General features: G+C 40.4%; 1 protein-coding gene across 4 annotated transcripts in view; it reads left to right on the top strand.

The window, feature by feature from the left end:
- The window catches only part of npas2 (neuronal PAS domain protein 2), a 38,154-nt gene that overhangs the window by 13,580 nt on the left and 2,342 nt on the right, over positions 1 to 22,232 (top strand). The window contains exons 1-21 of one of the 4 annotated variants that reach the window (XM_039777106.1): positions 1,929 to 2,330; positions 8,115 to 8,306; positions 9,621 to 9,677; positions 11,080 to 11,234; positions 11,436 to 11,527; positions 11,953 to 12,042; positions 12,337 to 12,457; positions 14,088 to 14,201; positions 14,765 to 14,880; positions 15,868 to 15,950; positions 16,068 to 16,174; positions 16,264 to 16,411; positions 16,544 to 16,628; positions 16,729 to 16,855; positions 18,345 to 18,442; positions 18,557 to 18,643; positions 19,258 to 19,455; positions 20,246 to 20,485; positions 20,815 to 20,999; positions 21,724 to 21,816; positions 21,932 to 22,136. In XM_039777106.1, coding sequence (XP_039633040.1) covers positions 8,251 to 8,306; positions 9,621 to 9,677; positions 11,080 to 11,234; positions 11,436 to 11,527; positions 11,953 to 12,042; positions 12,337 to 12,457; positions 14,088 to 14,201; positions 14,765 to 14,880; positions 15,868 to 15,950; positions 16,068 to 16,174; positions 16,264 to 16,411; positions 16,544 to 16,628; positions 16,729 to 16,855; positions 18,345 to 18,442; positions 18,557 to 18,643; positions 19,258 to 19,455; positions 20,246 to 20,485; positions 20,815 to 20,999; positions 21,724 to 21,816; positions 21,932 to 22,136 — 2,457 coding nt within the window. In that variant the 5' untranslated portion in view covers positions 1,929 to 2,330; positions 8,115 to 8,250. Of the gene's footprint in view, positions 1 to 1,928; positions 2,331 to 8,114; positions 8,307 to 9,620; positions 9,678 to 11,079; positions 11,235 to 11,435; positions 11,528 to 11,952; positions 12,043 to 12,336; positions 12,458 to 14,087; positions 14,202 to 14,764; positions 14,881 to 15,867; positions 15,951 to 16,067; positions 16,175 to 16,263; positions 16,412 to 16,543; positions 16,629 to 16,728; positions 16,856 to 18,344; positions 18,443 to 18,556; positions 18,644 to 19,257; positions 19,456 to 20,245; positions 20,486 to 20,814; positions 21,000 to 21,723; positions 21,817 to 21,931; positions 22,137 to 22,232 lie in introns of those variants that run through there. The other 3 variants (XM_039777108.1, XM_039777107.1, XM_039777109.1) reach the window with 3 other exon arrangements.

Consider the following 22,232-nt stretch of genomic DNA (forward strand, 5'->3'; position numbering starts at 1 on the left):
CCCCCCCCCCCCCCCCCCACATCACAGGCAGAACCATAGCAAAACGCTATGAACCCATAAAACCTGCCGAACAGGGCTATGTCAAATAATAAAGTAGCAAACTTAAATAATAACCTACAACATTCCAGTGAATTCTTAATGAAATTAAGAATTAAGCAGACACCAAACAGTATTCATTTTGGGAACAGGGCCTAGTGAAAAGGGAGAAAGGCAGCCTTTTCATAATTACATCTTATTATTATTGATATTTGAGTGCATGTGCTTGAAGGGGATCCTTAATATTTCAATCTTTAAAATGATTTGATGAACATGTTCAAAGAGCCAGCTTGTACTCACAGGACCAACACTGAAGCTCCATTATCTGTACTCTTCACTCACGTGACGATTGGCCCTTATCACACTTTATCATTTTTTTACTGATGCTTCTTGCTATTGCACCATCCCCTTTGCTGCTGTAACACTGAAAATGTCTGTCTATCTTAAGACAATCTATTATTAGGGAAACTTTTCTATGCAACCTAAACATCCAGATTCAAAAGTTATGGAAGATGTGAGATTATATCACAGATGTCTGCATCAAAGTAGAAGTTCAATAATGTCTTATGTCGTGTTAAGGTTTTATCTAAATATCAAAGATCCTGACAGAAGTACACCTTTTCTTATCAGAAGTTTGTCAGACATAACTAAGTCAATACAGGCCAGAGGGGAAAATCCTTTAGTGTTATTATCAAGATGTACAAACTGCTTAGCAGGTGGGGTCCTGGCGGAACAGTGTCTTAAGAGTTATAGCATGAACAGTGATGTTCTCCGTTTGAATCAGACTCTGGACCCTTGTTGCATGTCACCCCCCACACTCAGAGCGCTTAGAGATGCTAGGGGTGTGGTTCTATGAATGACAAAGCTGCTAGTATGGCTATAGACTCTTAGTATTGTTCTACTGTAAACTATTTTACTAAAAAAAAGAAAATGGCGAAAGAAAGTACACAGCTTTAAAATGACCTACCAGTGTCAGCTAGTGTGAAAATGCTCTTCTGTTTTGCTAAGAAGCACAATAGACTTTGACAAGATTGCAATTGCTTCTGTTCAGATTTTGTTCTTTTACAAGCAAAAACACAGGATCACATTCTGGTCTGTCATAAAAAAATAGCCTAGTAATTAACGTCTACCTATTGAAAATCAGTTATCACAGCCAAATGACGGCCGGGGCCGGCTTTAGTTACTCAAAAGACAATTGGTGTTAATCCAATTCAGAATTTGTCTACAACCTACTCTGTAGACTCTGTGGAGACTGAACAATTAACTGCGGATCCATGACTAATTTATTGATTGATTAGGACATTAAAATACTGATAGGGTTGTTTGGAGTCTAAAGTTGCACCTCCTTCTTATTATATCAAAATGAATGATATAGTCTTGAAAAGTAAACAGGCTGTCTTAAACGCTCACCTAGTTTTTTTTCTTTTCCCAGATTGAAATAAATGGTTTATAAACGTACAACCAGCCTCAGACAGGTTAATCTGCTCTGTTTTGCAGGCAGGGAGGATACCATTCCGCCTATATGTGATTGGCCTTCATACTGTAGTCTGACAGTATCTGACAGGTCAACTCATGTACATTTCTCATCATGTCAGTCCCTTACTTTTACGAGTTTAGTTTACACCGGGCTGTGCTGAATAAATGTGGGCCTAGCCTAATAGATTATAAAGGTATGTAAAGGCTACTTGTCATGCTTCCATGGCTAAGGTATTAGGCTACGCTAGACACTTCAGACCGTACCACTCACACACCCGAAGTTGCACATACATATATTAGGCTGGATAATGCTCCCTTAGAGTACTCAAAATGACGTTTAGTGGGATGCTGTTATGCATTTAGCACGTGTTAAAGATTACAAACAGCACCCTCCTCCTGGTCACTAGGTTTCTTTCGGTTGTGTTGCTAATGCCGTCGTCGTTAGCCGAGTATTGAGCTACCAGCTGACCTACTTTCTCTGGTCCTGTTTACAAGCCACTGCCAGCGGAGGATGTGGAGTACAGTGCCTGGAAAATAGACGAGCACAGCCCGCAACTAGCAAACACCACACTTGGGAAATTTGCTCGCGTGTTGATATATTAGGACAGCCAAAGCAACAGACGGCGATTAATAACAGCACGTTATTAACTTAGGCGCTGTTATGCAATTTAACGCTTTCAGCGCTGTCTCCTGGTCAGTCAGGCGCTGGTAGTTGCGCTCAAGCTCGCTATGCTTTAGTTAAAAAAAAAAAAAAAAAATGACGACATGGATTAAAGTTATGTGTGGATTTTTATATAGGCTGGAGACCCGTTTTCAAGGTACGTGAGATTTAATTAAAGCTTACAGTTTCGCCTCACGAGCGCAAAATGTTTTCATATTGCTGCCAGCCAAGTACAGTGTTTGTAACATCAAAGTTCACGAGTGACCTCTTTCCAAATGAAAGGAGAGGTGGTCGGCAGCATGATTAGCCCATGTCAGCTGCTCAAGATGTTCAAGATGTTCTACGAGACACAGAGTGCTAAGGCCGAAGATATATTTGATGAAATATTACATTAGGCTATATTAGCAACGTTATATACCCAGCGCACTTGAATTCTGCTTTCATGTTTACAGATCACAGCCATCTGCCCTGGTTACAAGGTTGGAATAACCTATTTTTCCCCCCGTTGTTGTACTACTACTGATGACATTCATGGTCAACGCTAAAGGGATTTTCGTCATTGTCTGCTCTAAGACGTCAAATAGCAAAATGTTAAATGTCAAAGGAAAATAAATCCTTAAATAATTTCTCAGAAGGCTTAGGTCAGGCTGATGTTACCCAACCTGGCAGCTTTAAGTCTACTGGAGTTCACATTTCTCTGACTAACCCAGTTTTCTTCTTAACGAGGCATTTGGGGCTTCTCATTTGCAGTTGAAATGTTTGTTTGTTTTTCATAGAAAGAGATTTCTTCTGTTTGACCCTGGGATGAAGTGTGGCAGAATTAGGCTACTTATTTACCATGTATATACTGGAAGAATAGGGGTCATGGAGTGGACTCATTGGCCTTCACACTGTTTTTCATGTGTAGGTGTGTAACCAATAGAATAATTTCCTGATTTCTTATAACATAATACCAGAAAACTTAAAAACTGATCAATATGTCCTTACATGTTATTAGAAATGTTTTAAACCTTTTATTTTTTATTTTTAAATTGTATATTTGTATTTATCTTCACACCACTGCATATGAAGATATTTATACAAGCTAATGACCAGCTGATACATTTGTGATCACTTATGTTTGACATTGGTGAGGTTATCAAGTTTGTACCTGTATTTTCATATTTAACCATAATAACCATATCATGGGGAAATTAAGCAAATTAATTAAGGGTAATTTGTAATGAATATGATTTCAGCTTATATGCAATGTGAGATAGTAACGCAGACCTAGATACATGTCAAACCAAACATTTTGAGTTTGACTGAAACTACGCTTGTCCAGGCCCAGTTAAAGTTTACCTGACGGCTCAAAACCAGATGCTGGTTGAGGCGGTCAGGCAATTAAACTTTTACACAAGCAGACAGTAGCAGTCACTACCCCAGAGTCTGCGGGAGGATTAGCAATAGCTTAAAGTAATCTATCAGCACAAGAGCAGCATAACTCTGTGAGCTCTCCAGCTGGAATACCACAGTATTTTTGAGCAATGTTGTCGGCTCAGAAAGCTGGCAGATAGCCTTTTCTCACAAGCAGTCGATTACCTGATTCATTTTCTTGTGTGTGTGTGTTTGTGTGTGAGAGAAGGTTAAACATTAGCATGATAAACCCTGTGAAAGGGTCCTCTAGACTAAAGACTAAACACTTCACAAACAGCTTTTTTATTTTTACCTTAGCCATCAGGACTCTAAACTCCTCTCTGTAGCCCCCTCCTCACATACCACTGGCATTCATTACCCTCATTGTCTGATGTGTCCATTTATATATTTGTGCCGCAGAAAATAACATACTGTACCGCAAACAAATTCCACCGGCATTGGTCGTGTGGTTAATGATCTATCTATCGATCTATCGATCTATCGATCTATCGATCTATCGATCTAGATCAGTTTTGCTATCACTTGATAATCAAAAAGGCCTGTGGCATTTAAAATTTTACACATCAAGAAATTGGAAATTGTTGCCAATGGATGAGATTGATATGGATTCTCTATGGGTATATATATTATGATTTATTGTGATAAGGTTTCTGTTCTCAGCAGATTCAGCTGATTAAACACCAAACAAATCAAGTTGATTCATCTCATTGATTAAGAAATCCAGTCCTGCTCCTGGATTTGCTACATTGCCTATGATGGCCTATCCCAGAGATATTAAGAGGGTCTTACTAGATGCAATGTAATTATGCAAGTCTTAATTCTAATTTGTGAGTTGTAGAATAAACTATCGGCATTACACAGTGCTTGTCCGGAAGATACAAATGGACAGAGTAGGTTTTTTTGGTCTTACATTAGATTAAAGATAAACGGCACTGTTGTATGAATTACCCAGTAAACATCATCTATCTCAGCTAGCATTATTAGATAAAAGTCTGGGTTTTGCTCTTATCTGCTTCAGTGCAATGGGCTAAGCTGTCTGTGTGATACCGTGTGTCAGATCTGAATATAATGCTCAGTATGGAGAGGCTGTGCATCAAATGAAAGTATGTGCATGCTATCACTATGGGAAAATCTATACTAAATCACATGTGGCAGAAAATCGTTGCAGCTGCCATCCATACATGCCGAAGCTGACAGGCTTGCCAGCCACACCCCAATTACTCTTGTCAAACAGGAATTTTATCTTTGCCAGCTCTAGGGAAAAATATGCTGTCAAGATCTTTCAGTTCTACGAGCCATTATTATTACCGGCATTAAAGTTACAGATGGTATCAAAAAACAACCTGTGTGCTCGAGGGGGAATATTCTAACATTAATTAAGAGCCACACACAAGTGATGATAATCTGTACATGAGGATCTGACAGATAACGTGACAGGATTTAATTTTCATGCTCAAAGACCAGCACCAGTATATGCATGAAACTAAAATTGAAAGTGCACTAGGGGATTTCATCTTCAGCAGCAAGCTTAAGCTGTCTGGTGTCTGGAGGTGGCAACATTGAAAATACTGGAAGTAACCTTTAAAATCTGCAGTGTGCTAGTGCTGTTTGTCTCAGGAAACCTAGTGTGTACAGTTAAATTAAATAAACAAAGGGACGGCATTATGTCCCACAACAAGATTTAGGGTGAGCTGTGAGGTGCAGTTGTGGCAGCAGGGGTTTTTCCTGCATTAAACTTTAAAATGAAACCAATGAAACCTACACTCTCAAGACAAACACTGTTATTCTTACATTACATTGGGTTTCCTCTTTGGTAGGTTATGTGCAATAATAAAGTATTTATTGCCAGAGTAATAGTCTCCATCTCTTTTATAGCCTGTTTACTTACGGAGTTTATTCATGGACTTGAATTTCAGTGTACAGACTTCTGTCATGAGTTCAGGTTGCTTGTTAAAGTCTTTAAATACCCCAGGGCACAAGTGTAACAAGACTCTGTTGTTGTTTTTTAGCTGTTTGTAACTTTGCAAGGTGTGGTTTAACCTCAATACATTAAGAGAATGCAGGTTGGTATGTCAGGTTTTGTTTTACACAGCTTTGCAGAGTGAAGACGTAAACATTGAAGCTGCATACGGTGATTCTTGATGCACCCAAAATGGCATTTTCTTTTTCTAAATAGACATTTTCACAGTAGTTTGAATTGAATTATCAGTATTGAATAATTTGTTTTATATTGCTTATATAGAATATTTGGCTTTTCTTATTTAGTAAACATGCACCTCAGGCAACAGTTTTACATTTTGTTACTGTATCAACATTTGAGAAACTACTGGAGGTTTCAGTCTCGAGCTGTAACACTAATAATCTGTGTAAACAGTAATTTGGCAATAGATGAGGACAGCACTGCAGTAAATGCAGAAGTTATGTCTCTGATTAAGCATTAGTGTTTCCCCCAGCAATAGCAAATGTTTTTTTCTTGCTGATCTTAAAAAGAATGTCATGATCAATTTGGGAAACAGTAAAATCTTAATGGCCCAATTAAATAATATCTTGAATTGTCTGTAACCATTTAGAAGTTCAGTCGCCGGCAGTCTAACATCCATGAGTGCAAAGTTTCTCCCTGCTGCTTTTCCTGCTTTCTTTTCTAATGGGTTTGTGTGCGTTTGTGTGTGTTTGTGTGGACATGGGAGGAAAGGAGGAGATGTTGGTTTGTTTACATTAATTAAGACTCTAATGGAAAGATGTGTTTCAATTGAATTGGTTGTTGCAATTGTGCAAGTCTAACTAGCTAAGACTGAAGGTGTGGGGACAACTACAGAACAATTAAAGTATGGTTAAGATTAGACAATATAAAACACTTGAAAATGTTTAGGTAAAGACTGTGTCCATGGTTCAAGATTGCTGACTTGAAGTAGGAGATGGGATGGGAAACTGGGCCTCCTGTGTTTTAAGCCAGATACTTTGTATGCCCAGCCACGCCACTTCCTGCATTGGAACTAAATACTGTCAGTTAAAAGTAAATTCCATTTTGCTGTTAGCTGTATATGAAGAGAATCTATTGAAGAAATCCATGCTTTCTGCTTGCACGCTGAAAACCTCGGGAACGTCTACTTTTGATTTGTAGCTGTATCTGCCCTCTTTGATTCTGGTGTGTAACAGAGAACATCAGAATTAACATATACGCTCAAATTACAGAGAAATGAAGCAACCAAAAAGAAATTGTAGCAAAAATAATTAAATGTGCCTGCTGAACAGGATCCTGGAAGGATTGTATTGTGAAGCACTTACATTTAGCGTGGGAAGTAGAGGGTTTCTGATGTGAAAAAAGGAAGCAATTCCGAAAACAGTCATGCTACAAGGAACATACTCTATGCACATAACAAAACTGTGAACAGCAGGACCAGGGCTTACAAGTCACATATTGTAAAACGTGAGATTTCCATCACTTTCCCAGTAGTAAACCGACCAATGAGGTTCTAAAATCAGCTGGCTGACTGTTTGAGTCCTGCTTTTTCACATGAAATGTATCTTTTTCTTCAATAAGTCTGCACATCCATCCATTAGCTATACCTGCTTATCCGTTTGAGGGTTGTGGGTGGGGGGGGGATCACAGTGCCGTCACATATAGAGACAGACAGCCATTCCCGCTCACATTCACATATTTACATTTGTTGCATACAGTTGTATGTTCATACATGCTATGGGAGTAGAGAAGAATATTGAAACCTCAGATAACACCTCCATTTTAGTACTTTTTTTTTTTTTTTTTTTTTCATTACAAAAGGGCATAAGACTGCACTCTAAAGTGCACGATTCATTTTTTCTTTGCACAAAGACGTGTTTTGAGTAGTTAATTATTCATGGCTGCACCACATCAATCTTAACTAAGTATTCCTCCTCTGACAATGGATCTCATTTTGATTTGAAAGTATGGAAAATGCAATAATGGTAGTTTCCCCTGAGGCTTCTTGTGTACATCACTGAATTCCCATTGCCCACCAACTGTAATAACAACCTGGCTATAATTGATATATAATTTCAAATATTTCAAGATAACTATGTTGTTTCATTGCAGCTGACCTAGGCTCCAGTGTGTGAGTTCTTAGTTTGGTTTATAATAGAGGTGTCCACTCCATGTTATACAGAGGATGTGAAGGAGGTGGCTGTTACACTCTCTCTCTTGTTTATGCTGGGTTATCAAAAAGGTTTCTGCCTCAGACATTTTTCTAGGTCAGGGGAGCTCCTACTGTGCAAAAACACTTTTTTAGTGATGAAGAACTGTACCCATGTAGTACTTGAATATTACTCATGCACTTTACATTGTATTATGAATGGTTATTCAGCAAAACACATTAAGTCCTCATAGTAAAAAAAGGACGGATATCGTTTTAAGGATGAATGGGTGGATCTTTCTGTTTTTTCCTTAATGCAGGTCCCAAAGAAAATACTTTCTTACGTTACACAATTTTCATCCTCAACAAAATGGCCACTTACAGGATGCTCTAATCAGTTTTGTCTGTATCCACAGGATTTGGTGTTTCTTTTGTGGACTCGAGGAGGTGGTGGGCAACTGGTCCGCGGTAGTTTTCTTTCCAAAAGAGTGTTCAGTCGAGGTCAGCACGGATGGGACTTCAGGAAAGACCTGGTTGGGAAGAGGAGTGAGTATGGACAACCTTTCCGACTTTGGGGGCACCTGTCCATCCACCTGCAGGGAATGGGAGTGAGTATCAAAACTAGTCAACTCACTTTGTGATCTTCATTGTAGTTTTGCTGCATATACAGTACATTATATACACATTCTTTATTGTGCAAATAGTTCTCCAGTTCTCACAGTACAAATCATTTATGAGCCTAGCATTGCCTGCCTGTTTCGTGCTCTGGCCACACCAATTAGCCCACATCGCTGTGGGCATGTAAAAATGAAATAAAGGATCATACCTCATTAAGGATGCATATTTTTTCAATTCAGTTGTATTCATATAGCCCAAGATCATAAATCATAAATTTGCCTCAGGAGGTTTAACAATCTGTACAGCACCCGTCCAAACACCCGCCCAAAGAACCCTTTAATGGGGAAAGAAAGGAACCAAACCTCAGTATAATTATAATTTATACTTTATTGATCCCGAGGGGGGAAATTACAATTGTTTGTTAGAACACACTACACACAGGACTGAAATACACACACATGCACAAATGGAGAGATGTCAGAGTGAGGGGGCTGCGACTGCTGGACAGTAACTTAGAACCTAGTATAGCCACTACTACCATGTAAGTATTGTCTTATTGCAATTAATAAATAAAAACCTTCATCATTGCAATCTGTAAATGCAATATGTACAGAGTTCTATGCAGGCCTGAAACTAAAACCTGAACAAAAAGCTATATTTTGGCTTTCTTTTTCTTTTCTTCTTGTTTACTTGCAACACACGGCATGCATTAGTGCAGACAACTGGCACAATTAGAGAGAAAAAGAGAGATATTTCTTAATAGTAATTTCTTAGAAAATTATCAACCCCAGCCTGAAGCTTTACACAACAAAACACTCTGAACCGGTCTCAAACCCAACAGAACAAAATTTCAGCTTCAGGAAGTCTGATGGCACTCCTTGAAATTGCTTATCTGTGGCTGTAGTAACATGCACAGAGTAACTTGCTACTGGCAGTCAGGTTAAAGTCTTATTTGGATGAGGCTGTTTATATATACCTCTATGCTTTATGACTATGATTATGTCTAATGCCCTTGATGAACTTGTTACAGTATATTAAAGTCCACACGTGCCGTTCTGGCCTGAGATAGTAATGTAAATGCTATGATAACACAGGCTGCTGGCTTAGCCGAGTCATCGTTAATATTATTAGTTACATGTAGTTTTCCTACTATGACCAGTCAAAACGTCTGCTCTGAAAAAAGGCCTATTGTAAAAGGGTCAACAACGTATCATGACAAAATGTAACTATGCCATAGTAATGCCTGATGACTCTGTTAAATCATCACAGAAACTACATTTACCTTGTACCCCTCTGTTTTCCAGCACCAACAGCTGCGTGGACGATTTAATGGACGAAGATGAGAAAGACAGGGCAAAAAGGTACTCAGTCTTTTCGTATATGTTTATATGTTTTTCAGTTTGGACTTGTATCTGAACATATAGTATGTTATATGTATTACACCTGGAGCTTTTCCGTTGAGTAAGAATTTAACTCTAAAAATGTGTGAAACATAAGCAGTTAAAAAATAACTATATTTATAGGATGATGTACAACTTATTTCTCTGTTTTCATATTTATTGAAAGGAAGCAGGAGCAAGAGGTGACAAAAAAGTAATCATCACTTGTGGATGCATTTTTTTCCTGATTATGTCTATCATTTAATCTAAAGTTATGCTTGGATAGACTGTCATTTTCATGGAACAATAATGTGACACTGAAGCTTCAAGGTTCTTTTAAAATGATGAACTTCCACCAAAGATGTATGTTTTGTTTTCCATCCCCATCACTGAGAGAGCAGAGAGAAAGTACAAATTCATTTAGTATAGTTGTTAACTAAATTAGTTAAAACTTCCATGCTCTATACATATACAGTACTTGTCACTGGTGTCTGACTATGGAAAGTTTTCTTTTTTCATACACAAAAAAATCAAAAATGCCATCTTTTGTATGATTGCTGACTAGCCTGGGAAAACCCTGATGAACTTCCGGCAAATTTGAGATTTGCTCTGCAAGTCAGTCTGGCCAAGAGCCCATTCAAGCCCATTTCCAATTTTTCCAAATTGAGGCACCGATCACAACCATTGAGGCGGACTTTACACGATGACGATAGCGCAGCGACGGCAAGCAGCTTTTTGTTTACATTCAACATGCCGGCCACCGAAGCGCAGCAACCCGTTGATGCCGCTGTCGCTGCTACGTCACCCGGATCTGATTGGTTGAAGGACTATCCAATTGCGCCCAGAGGCATTTGAGCGGCGTCCGTTGGTGACGCCCCTTTGGAAATGGGCTATGAATGAACCTTGCCCAGACCCACTCTCAGTTACAACTGAGAAGGGTCTTGTGTCAACCAGGCTAATTGCTGACCTTAATGTTGGGGAAGCTATGTCAAATCTCTACATATTTCCTTGAATCCACTGAAAGCCTCGATATTAAAAGAGCCATCTCAAATCACAAATTTAATCCTTTCTTTTATTATGCTGCAGCAAGCTGACTGATACACAGCTTTAAGTTGTTAAGGCTAACTTGATAGCAAAGAGTTGCTTAACTACACATTTAACAGCTAAAGCTTGCTTACATTGGTGTGCAGCAGTTAGCGCACAGTGGCTTTATCAGCATGTTTGCTGAAAACGGTATCAATGAGTGCCATCAGTAAATGTGTTGGTCATGTATCCAAAGCAGTGAGCTTAAAGAAGCTAAACTGCTCTGTCAAACTGCAGAGTTGGTTAATAACTTCTCTTTGGGTTCATCACTACACCTGTTGTCTTGTGTCGACTGATGTAGGGCATCTCGTAACAAATCGGAAAAGAAAAGAAGAGACCAATTCAATGTGCTCATCAAGGAGCTATGCACCATGCTGCAGAGTCAAGGCCATCCGCGCAAGATGGACAAGTCCACCATACTGCAGAGAACTATTGACTTTCTGCAGAAACAGAAAGGTAGGGAAATGGAATGTATTCTATATACAAGCATGTATTGTTCATATTGTTTGTGATTCAGACTTGTATACATTCCCCATTCCATATATATATATATATATATATATATATATATATATATATATATATATATATATATATTTGATTACTTAATACACTTCTTCGCAGAAGTTTATTACACTTAATCCTTGTCTTTTTCAGACATCACTGCACAGAACGAAACTTGTGATGTAAGGCAGGACTGGAAGCCTTCGTTCCTCAGTAATGAGGAGTTTACTCAGCTAATGCTGGAGGTAAAGCTCAGGAGGATGTGTTTGTGGAACGGCCTAAGTCGATTAAGCTCTGACATTGATTAATATTGTTAATAAAAAAAAGAAGGAAAAAAAAGAAGAAAACACTCTCCTTAAAATGTCCATGGAGAGCTCGGCATGATGACATGATGAGAATTGAATTTCCAGCTGAATTATAGTTTCACCGCTGTTAAAGTTCACACCTTCTCATAGTTATATAAAAGCAGTGATGGAAATGTAAGAAATCCCTAAGTGTAGGAGGAGTAGAGGAGGCACTTAGAGGCAATTAGGGCACAACAAACGTTGTAATGCATGTAACTACCACTGATGATGACATGTGACGATGTACGGTTGCAATTTTGTCATTTACGCCTTCACACCTTGTAACCCCATTGTCAAAAGTGCCCAATTTCTTCCTTTTCTCACAGGCCCTAGATGGTTTCTTGGTTGCATTAACTACAGATGGCAACATCATATACGTATCTGACAGTGTGTCTTCACTCATTGGCCATTTACCGGTAAGTGAGGAAGCTGAAAAAAGTTACTTTTCTCTTGCTAACACTGCATTGTTTTGTTGTTGTCTTTTCATAAAGTATAAATGTTTTGTTCCCAAAACACATTTTCAAGTGATAGTTTGAATACATAGCGATTTCCGTTTATGGCTCTTACTCCATTTATGGTTATGAAATGAAAACAAAAAATGCTTAAAGGTCAGAAATCGAGATACCCTCCAGTGTGTCATGATTATGTCACCTGCTAATGCTACATTGTTGCATATGACTGACCATCACACATCTATCCTTTTGCACCAGTCAGATATGGTGGACCAAAATATCTTGAATTTCCTCCCGGAGCGGGAACACGGGGAGGTGTATAAGCTGCTATCATCCCACATGCTGATGACTGACCCCATTGCTGCTGACTTCCTTGACAGTGAGTATCCTACTTGGCAACGTCTCTGCACGCGTCTGAGCTCCTGTCGCTTTCCAACACTATGTTGCATCTGCTTGTCTCTCATGTCAGGAGGTCAAAAGTTTGTTAAGTGGGAGAAATACTGTGGACATTATAGTCAGTGCTGTCATTTTTCTGTATGTCATACAAAAAAAATACCTCGACATCAGTCTTGCCGAGTTCTTTTTAAAACTCTTTAAATATAGAGCAAGTTGCTGAATTGGGGTCTAAAGTTTATTGGATTGCTGATTAGTGGATCTATGATTAGCCTTTTTCGCTAATAATAGGAGCTAGCTTAGTATCAAGTTAAGACTTTAAATCACTGTTATGTTAGCACAGTAATCCAAAGCAATGTAGTATCTGGGGCTCAAGACACTGACCTTAATCCTGTGTTACTATTGGGCTTTACTCAGAAAGGGAGATGGTGAGGAGCTAGTGTCTCGCTCTGTACTTAGAAGCCTAAATAGCAAACTGTTACAGAGCTATGTCTGGAGCCATCTTATTTTACCAACCATAAAATAAGATACACCTTTATTGATCCCCAGCGGGGAAATTCACTCGGTCAGCTATGTATGAACTCCCCTTTTTATTGTACCTGCTCTTAAAAAAAAGAATCTTGGAGCGGAGTCGGAACACAAGTATTTGGAGACCAATAACATACTAATGTGACAGTGGTGCTGGTGGGATTAATAGCAGCAGAGTCAACAGGTCTATGTAAACAGTGTACACCAGACTAATATATGATATGGTTAAGTAATGGTACTATACAATAATCAGTCCAGCAGTCCAGCTGAGAGACAATAGAGAGGGAGAGGTGAGTGGTTCGGATGGACCAGACACTGTTGAGAAATGGCTGTGTGCCTTGTTATAGTCTGCGGTTCCTGCTGCTGTTGTACAGTCAATCATCTATTTGGCAAAATCATTGCTGATTCGCTGTGAAACGTATGCTGAATCATGGTACACAAGATGTGGATTTTAAATGATTTTTTTTATCCATTGACTGAATTTACATTAAAGACATCTTCAAGTGGTGCCCAAACTACCTTGGCTTGTCCACTTAAAACCTTTAGATTTGTGAGCTTCTTTGGAATAATCACGTGCCTGTAGCTGCTAGCAGATTATGCACACTTCCATCGTGCATTTGCAGGAAATTCAAATCCTTGTCGAGGTCAAAGTGTTCCATTAGTAAGTTTCTCCATTAGAGAGCGACCAAAGCTTAAAGTGCATTTGTTATGTATGCTGTCAAACCATAAATCTGCTTCGTTGACTCTACCAATAGATGTACGAAATGCATTAATGACTGTATTAAAATATTACATAAGCATTATGCCATAGCCCTTTAGTTGATGTGAATCCTCTTTTAATAGCGAACATCATCTATTGTCACATCTATTGAAGTATGACGAATACATTTCACTTTTTACTCTTTTCTGTAGCATAGAAATTACACATTAGATATTTCTTTCCACAATGCAGATCTTTAGCTACTGTGCTGTTCGTGTCATACAAAAAAAACACCGACATGATCAAGAAGCACCTCATTAACAGACAATTTGTTATAAAGATGCTGTATTATGAATAGGTTGTTAACCTTGAAAATACTGTTTTTCAGGTGATGCACATATTGAATTTTGCTGTCATCTAGCCAGGGGTAACATTGACCCAAAGGAGCCACCTGTATACGAGTACGTCAAGTTTGTTGGAGATTTCAAGTTTCATAACAGTGGTAAGGATTTCTTATTTTTCTCCTTGTTTTTAAAGCTTTAGTGCGTAACTGTTTGATATTAATGAACGTCCGTTACATTCAAGCCATTGCCAAATGAGTTGATGCAAAGCTAATTAAGACTATCAGCTCCACACAACTCTCTCTGTATTTCTCAGTCTGGCTATGTTCAGAAGATTGTGTCGTTCGGCGAAGATAATGACCTCTTCTGAAGAGTTTTTTTAATCCTCCGTGTCCTCCTCGGCTACTAGCAACTGCATGGAGGGGGGGGGTGTGCGCGCGATCACAGAAGGCTTGTATCATGTGGACGCGCCAACAGTTTTGTTGTCATTAATTAGAATTCCTCATGGCGGACACAAAAACTACACACTATAGCTTTAAAGACTTAAGATTCAGTAAAATGTGTGTAACTTAAATGCAGTTAAGGTCCATAAAATAAATCCTCTTTATTTCGCATGAATTTGACGAACTGAATGGGAATAAAGTAATTGTCATGGAATAAAATTAAGGTAGATGTCACAACCAACTGTATGCCCCCCCCATGTACCCTGTCTTCCGTCATATAGTGCCTATATCTTGTAACGGGTTGGATCTGACGTTACCAAGAAGCCTGCAGTCATCGCTGGAGGAGCAGGTCTGCCTCATTGCTACTGTACGATTAGTCACTCCACAGTTTGTAAAGGTAAGACCTGCACGGATCTTAAATCTTGTGCCTTTCTTTCTCAGTTTGTGTTGCATGTGTGTGGCATTATTACTCTCAAAAGGAATAAAAGAGATGCTGCTGAAGCCAATCATAATCATAATGAGCTGGGGGGGGGGGGGACTCTCTGGAGTTGTCTTTCTGCACACTGTGTACCTTCCAACTGATTACATCATGCATCGGATCCCAAAGGTGCTCTCTGAGTTCAAATCTGGACACTTGGCAAGTTGTTGAAGTGAAGTCCTGTAACCTCTCTAGGATCTTGTAATGTTGAGATCAACTCAGTTCACAGTAACAGTTTTATACTTACCTCTACCTTTTCCAAACCTAAAAGGAAAGTGAGATGAAGCTAAGGGTCCAAACAATTTTCTTTTTTTATTATGCCTTTTTTTCTGCCTTTTTAAAAGAAAGCAAAAGTGCCAGAAGAACCAGATCTATTGGACAGGCTTCAACTCTCCCCGCCTCTCTCTCCCCCCCCCGTCTGATTTCCAGATGGAATGACTGTAACACTAAAGTCTGGACCATATGACACATGGAATATTTTTTCCCCTCAGATTCTCAGACAAGACAAATCCACTGCAAATACTGGTTTTAATCTGTTTTTTTGGAACCCTACACTTGACATTTGTCTCACAACTTCTCCCACAGACTTCTTTCAGTTTGCAATATGCTTGACTGTTTAATGACCCACCTCAGTCCAGAACATGAAAACTGTTTAACCATGATGCAAGCAAATATGATTACATGTCAACTAAATTGTAGCAAAACATACTGTATATTTCTGAGATATCAGTTTGGCTGTTATGTACGAACAAAGTTGGCGATTTTTAAAAACAAAACAAAACGTGAGGCATTAGAGTAGCTGAATTTTGTGGATTACCTAGGCAAAAGTGAAATATAAGAAATGTAATTCCCTACGTTGCTGTGAAATCCCAATAGTGACTTTCTCACTCTATTATTTTTGCTTAGGATTTGTGTAATGTGGAAGATCCTTGTGATGAATTCACATCCAGACACAGCCTTGAGTGGAAGTTCCTGTTTTTAGATCAAAGGTAAAAGATTTGAATGCTTCCTTCTCGTATCAATCAGCAGTGTAGCTTTTTTTTTTTTTTTTTTTAATCAAGAATATGTCTTTCTTACATTTTAATAATCTTCTTTTTTGGTTCCAGGGCTTCACCAATCATAGGATATTTACCCTTTGAGGTTCTTGGAACCTCTGGCTATGATTACTATCATGTGGACGACTTGGAGCTTATAGCTCAGTGTCATAAGCAGCGTAAGTTACTCTGTTGCTTCTCTCTTATCAGCCACCTTCCCCACCATCAGATCCAGGAAAAATAGGTTTGCATTCTTTTTTCTCCTCAGTAATGCAGTTTGGAAAGGGTAAATCCTGCTACTATCGCTTCCTGACCAAAGGTCAGCAGTGGATTTGGTTGCAGACTCACTACTACATCACGTACCACCAGTGGAACTCCAAACCGGAGTTCATTGTCTGTACTCACACTGTTGTCAGGTAAGCCTGATTGTTGCACCTTGGGGTACTCCTTGGGAATGTAAAATAAAATAAAAAAAAAACAACGTGTTGAGATTAAGGTTAAATTAGATATACGCTTGTCAAACATACTGTTTCTGTGTTGTTTGTCAGTTACGCTGAAGTGCGAGCTGAAAGGAGGCGAGCGTTTAGCTTTGAAGAACTGTCTCCACCTGAGATAGCTCCCTCCTCAGTGAAGGTAAGTGCCCTTTTACATACGGTATGTGGCGATTACAAGGTCAGTCTTTATTTCAGCCTAGATTTGATCCTTGCGTGTTGAACATCACTCTGTGTTCCAGGCTCAGGAGCTGTACTTGGACATCTGCTCCACACTGGACCCTCCGCGGGACAGAGACAGCGGTGCACGTTCGGTATCCTCCCACAGCTCGCGCAAGTCCTCCCACACAGCGATGTCAGACTCTGCATGTGAGTCATGCTCTGCTCCCTGAAGTGCTAACTCACTCAACAGCAGTTTAAAGGAACACGCCAACTTGTTGGGACTTTAGCTTATTCACGGATATCCCCCAGAGTTAGACAAGTCCATACATACCCTTCTCATCTCCGTGCGTGACGTAACTCTGTCTGGGGCACCCACCGCTAGCCTAGCTTAGCACAGATCCTGGAGGTAACCGGCTCCAACTAGCCTACTGCTCCCAATAAGTGACAAAATAACGCCAGCATGTACCTATTTACATGTTGTGATTTGTATAGTCACAGCGTGTACAGATAACAAGGTCACATGAGACACAGCCATCTTCTAACCGTATACATACTGGGAACTATATTCTCAGAAGGCGAAGCACTGCTACTTGGACGGAGTGATTTGCTCGCAGCACCTGAGAAGCCCCTTGGTGAGGAGCAGAGAGTTCGCTCAGAGTTGGAGTAATATATCGCTCCGCCCAAGTAGCAGTGCATCCTTTTAAAAAAAAAAAAATCATTCGAATAGATTCAAATCTGACAAATTCTTCAGCTGATCTGTTAAGACTATGTGATCGGAGGTAAAACAAAATTGCTGTAACTACGCAGTCAATAAAACACCTACCTTAATATATGTGGGTGATAATGCATCTGTGATGAAATGTCCGAGGCTTACTTTAGCTTAGTTTGAGCCTCCGGTCTCTCTGACTTTAGCTGCTCTTCCACCCACCGTCTAAACTATTACAACACTTTACTTCCATCTGCATGTTTATGAACAATACACAGTGGCAGTGGCAGACTCATTACAGTTGCTGCTCATTAACATAGCTGCTGCTGCTGCTGCTGCTGCTGCTGTCTTCCCACATATATTATACACTTTCACTATTTCCAACGACAAATTCATAAAACTGTATCTGTCAGAAAAATGGCCAGTAGATTGTTTTTCTTTTCTTCTACGTCGGCTACGATTAAAAAAAAAAAAAAGAAAAAAAAAGAAGCATCCCCCGAATGCATCACTGTTTGTGGGTTTAAGTCAGAGGCTGAATGAGGTGGCAATCAATGGCTAGTGAATCAGCAGTTTTGTTATAAAACCAGAAAGGAAATGCATAACATAAGTTGTTGTTGGAAGAATTTACAATCCCCCTTTTAAAGAGGACACGTAATATGTGAAACAAAAATGCTATGTTCATTGAGGTATTATTAATGCACTAATGGCAATTAAAATCACAATTGATTATTTGGTTTTTCGTCAATAGAGACCTCATCCTTTTTGATAAATAATGTACGTGTATCATCACAACAACGAGGGGGGGAAAATGATTAACAGATTAAAGCATGTTAAAGAAATTGTATTCCACTCATAAAATGAGCAGAACATCAAGATTTTGAGTGTATCTCAACTTTGTTGCGGTTATCAGCTATCATTTGACAGAAAAAACGTGATAATGACCTACTATTATTGAAGTGTGTGTTTAGAAGTGACCTGTCTCTCTTGCAGCAGCTAACTCCTACACAGAGGCCTGCACACCATCATGGCAGTCTGCTTCCATTGGGACAGAGAAGACATCTGCCAGACTCCAACCTAGAAGTTCAAAGGTCAGTTTCCAACGTTACGTGTAACATGGTCAGTGGGAAACAACTGCACAAAGTTGACACAATATCGTGCCACAGATTGTGCTTAGTTGTAAAACTGTGTCATTTTCCCTGTAGAATTTGGCACAAAGACAAAATTCCTTTGACCTCGTTCCCCAACTGAGCCTCCCCCTTTCTCCTACCTGCAGCAAGCACTCCGCAATGGTTAGTGTTTAGACTTCTCCTCCTGCCTGTTGCCTTCCTCTCCTCTGTTTGTGTACAATATCTTATTGTTTTAACCCTTGCTGCTGTACAGTTTGTGTTTATGTCATCTTGCGTTGTGTGTGCCTCCAGTGCTTCCAAGCCCAGTTATAAGATTGTGTTATAAAAACCAAGTGAGAAAAGACAAGTAATGTGTTTTTTATTGTAGCTTTCCACATAGTTTTTTTCTCAAAGAAATCACTCATCCATATCAATTTTCTGACACGTTAAACCAATTTCACTGGTTAAGCGTGCGCCCCGTTGTACAGCGGCTCAGTCCTTACTGCAGCGGCCGCAGCTTCGACTCCCGACTGCGGCCCCTTTGCTGCATGTCGTTCCCCCTCTCTCCCCCTATTCCTGTCTTGAGCTGTCCTGTCAATGAAAGCCTAAAATTGCCCAAACAAACAAAACAATTTCACGGAAACAGTGGGAGGAATCACAATTATGTGACTCATGCTAACTGATTATCTCCTCATATGCTACGTTTACTAAAAAAGAGAAAAAGAAGAAGAAAAAAAACACTGCCAGGCTTTTCTCATGTCTCATCCAAACTGCTATTTCGGATCATGTCTTTGCAGCAACAGCAAACACAGCAGCAGCCGCAGCAGCCGCCGTCGTCGTCGCCCATGTATCCGCTGCAGCAGCCGCAGCTCTGTGTAATGAGCCAGCTGAAGGAACAGCTGGAGGAGAGGACGCGCATTCTGCAAGCTGACATTAAGACGCAGCAGCAGGAGCTGCACGACATCAAGGAGAAGCTTCAACTCGCTAATTTCCAGGTAACACTCCCACAAAGACTAAAGAAGCAGCAACAACAATAACAAAAACTACCCATGGCATGCAGCACCAAATTTGGCTAAAAAAAAAAATATAGATAGCCGCAGACTTCAATCCAGACATAAATTATTAAGCATTTACGTATCAGCTGTTAAGGAAAGTCAACATCATATTGTAAGTTTACATTCCCTAACCCATCACAGTAATGGTGGTAGGGCCCCACCAAGAGGCCAGCACAAACCAGTTCATCCGCAAGTACTTTCTGACCTTCATCACCCCCAGAACACGCATTTTCGTGCAACAGATTAACAGTTAAAGTAAACCGGAACCGACTGGCCGTCCCTCACATACATATGAATACATCTAATGATTTACAGACATACTGCTGTGATTTAACAGAATAAACACAGAATAGAATAAATGAAGATATGCAGAATAGCATTTGAGACATATTTTTTTGGAGGTATCGTCAGGAATTTATAAGAAAATGTAAAGGTTTTTTTTGGTGACGCTTTACTTGAAGGTATCTACATAAGAGTGACATGACACTGTCATGAACGTGTCATACACATTATAAACAAGTCATAAACGTTTATGACATAACACTTCTGTCATTAAATGTCATTCGGTTTTTGTCATGACGGGTTAGGGTTAAGGTTCATGTGTCATGACAGTGTCATGTGTTCATGACATGTCATGTCACTCTTATGTAGATACCTTCAAGTAAAGTGTTACCGTTTTTTTTTCAAGTAAATGAAGGATAGTTAAATATTTCCTGTTTATGTGTGTAAGATGTTGTTACAGCAGCCTGTCCACAATGACTTTGGCCAGGCCCAGCAGCAGCAGCAGCAGCAGCAGCAGCAGCAGCAGCAGCAGCAGCAGCAGCAGCAGCAGGGCTCGGGCAGGCCGGCCTCGCAGAGCCAGTCAGGGGTGATCAGGCAGCTCTCAGGCCACCCTAAACCACCGTCCTGCGGGGCCCACAGTTCATCCCCTCACTCACACCTGACAGAGAACAGCTCACCCTCGACGCAGGTACAGAGAAAATCCAAATCTGAAACAACTGTCAGAAAACTGTGCAAACACAGCTGTTTGGAAACCTATCCTCTAATCACGTTAAGAGGATAATATTCAAATATTCAAATGACCTCCAGTCATTAGCAACTTAACGACTCGTAGCATACGTCAGTGCTCACAACACAACAGGAGTCATGTGATGGATTCCGTTGTTAATATCGGTCAATTATTGAAAGATATACGTAAACATCACAACAACACGTGGCAGGGTTCTATAGTTTTTACATGCTGTGTGTGTGTGTGTGTGTGTGTGTGTGTGTGTGTGTGATTCCTTCGTTTCATCTTAGGTCCAGCAGAGAATTGCACGGAGAGGGCAGGCACAGTCGGTGAGCGTGCCCATGCAGACGAACACGAGTGTGACGATGCCCTTCTACAGCAACCCCATGATGTTCTCTCAGACCAACACGAGGTCTCTGCAGGATGCGAACCAAAGACAGACAGACAGCGAGTTCAACCAAGAGGGACAACTACGGTGAGAGACCAATATGTTTCACATCATGAAATCGTGAAATTCAGCCACTCAAAAACACAGGCGACATTGGCAGTATGGCATAACACTATGGAAAGTTACTAATATGCAGTCAGTTTTATGAATAGCACACATAACAGTCCTTTTTATCACAGTACAAATCATGGATGTATAAAAAAAACAACTGGATACAGCGTTTGAGGCAGAGCCCACGTTTGCACCGAAGCAAAATAAGTTAAACTTCCTTGTGTTAAATTACCCGGCTGATCGGCGCTGCTTCCGCACTATGGGGCCCATAGAGCAGACGCACTAGAGACCTCCACCGGCCGAGCTGGCTACTTCCGGTTTAGCTCTGCTAATTTTAATGGAGATTCAAATATTCAATTGTACGGCTTTTCTCTTTTGCCATGCAAGTCTATGAGAAAAAATCTTGTTGGGGGCGCCCGGATAGCTCAGTTGGTGGAGCGGGCGCCCATATATAGAGGTTTATTCCTCGACGCAGCGGGCCCGGGTTAGACTCCGACCTGCGGCCCTTTGCTGCATGTCGTTCCCCCTCTGTCTCCCCTTTCATGTTCAGCTGTCCTGTCGAATAAAGGCCTAAAAATGCCCCAAAAATTATCTTAAAAAAAAAAAAAGTCTTGTTGGGCCAGACATGGAAGTTGTAAGTTCACTGTTTGATCGCTATGTCAAATTGAGTTCTTCCAGTAACAGATTTTATTTCCTGCAGCATGCTCCTCAACCAGCCAATGCAGACGCTGGTTCCCACTAGCAGTGTCACCACGCAGCCTTCCCAGTGCAACATGGGCATCTCCCAAACCATGTGAGAACTGTTCAATTACACTGCACGCACACACACACACACACACACACCCCTGTCTGTTTGCGTGGTGCCATTTTGTATTGTGCCTAAGTTCTTCGTTGTGCCCTCCAAACAGATACACCTTGGAGCAGCAGATCATCGGCCCTTCATTCTCCATGCAACAGGTCAACTGCAACGCCGTCCTGGTGCCCTCCTTCACGTCTCCCATTATGATCCCACACAACAGTTTCATCACCAACCAGTCCCAGTCAGCCTACCACACTCAGCCTCAGGCTTCTCAGCACTCTCTGCAGCTACAGCAGCCCCAGCAGTTCTTTCAGGTACCACGCCCATCTGCACGTGTCGAGATGCTTCAGGTTAAATCACTGCGTGTAAATTGGTGTCTGGACTACAAGTAATATATCATGGCTTTTTGC

Source organism: Perca fluviatilis, chromosome 16 (assembly GCF_010015445.1).
Source record: "Perca fluviatilis chromosome 16, GENO_Pfluv_1.0, whole genome shotgun sequence".
Taxonomy (NCBI): domain Eukaryota; kingdom Metazoa; phylum Chordata; class Actinopteri; order Perciformes; family Percidae; genus Perca; species Perca fluviatilis.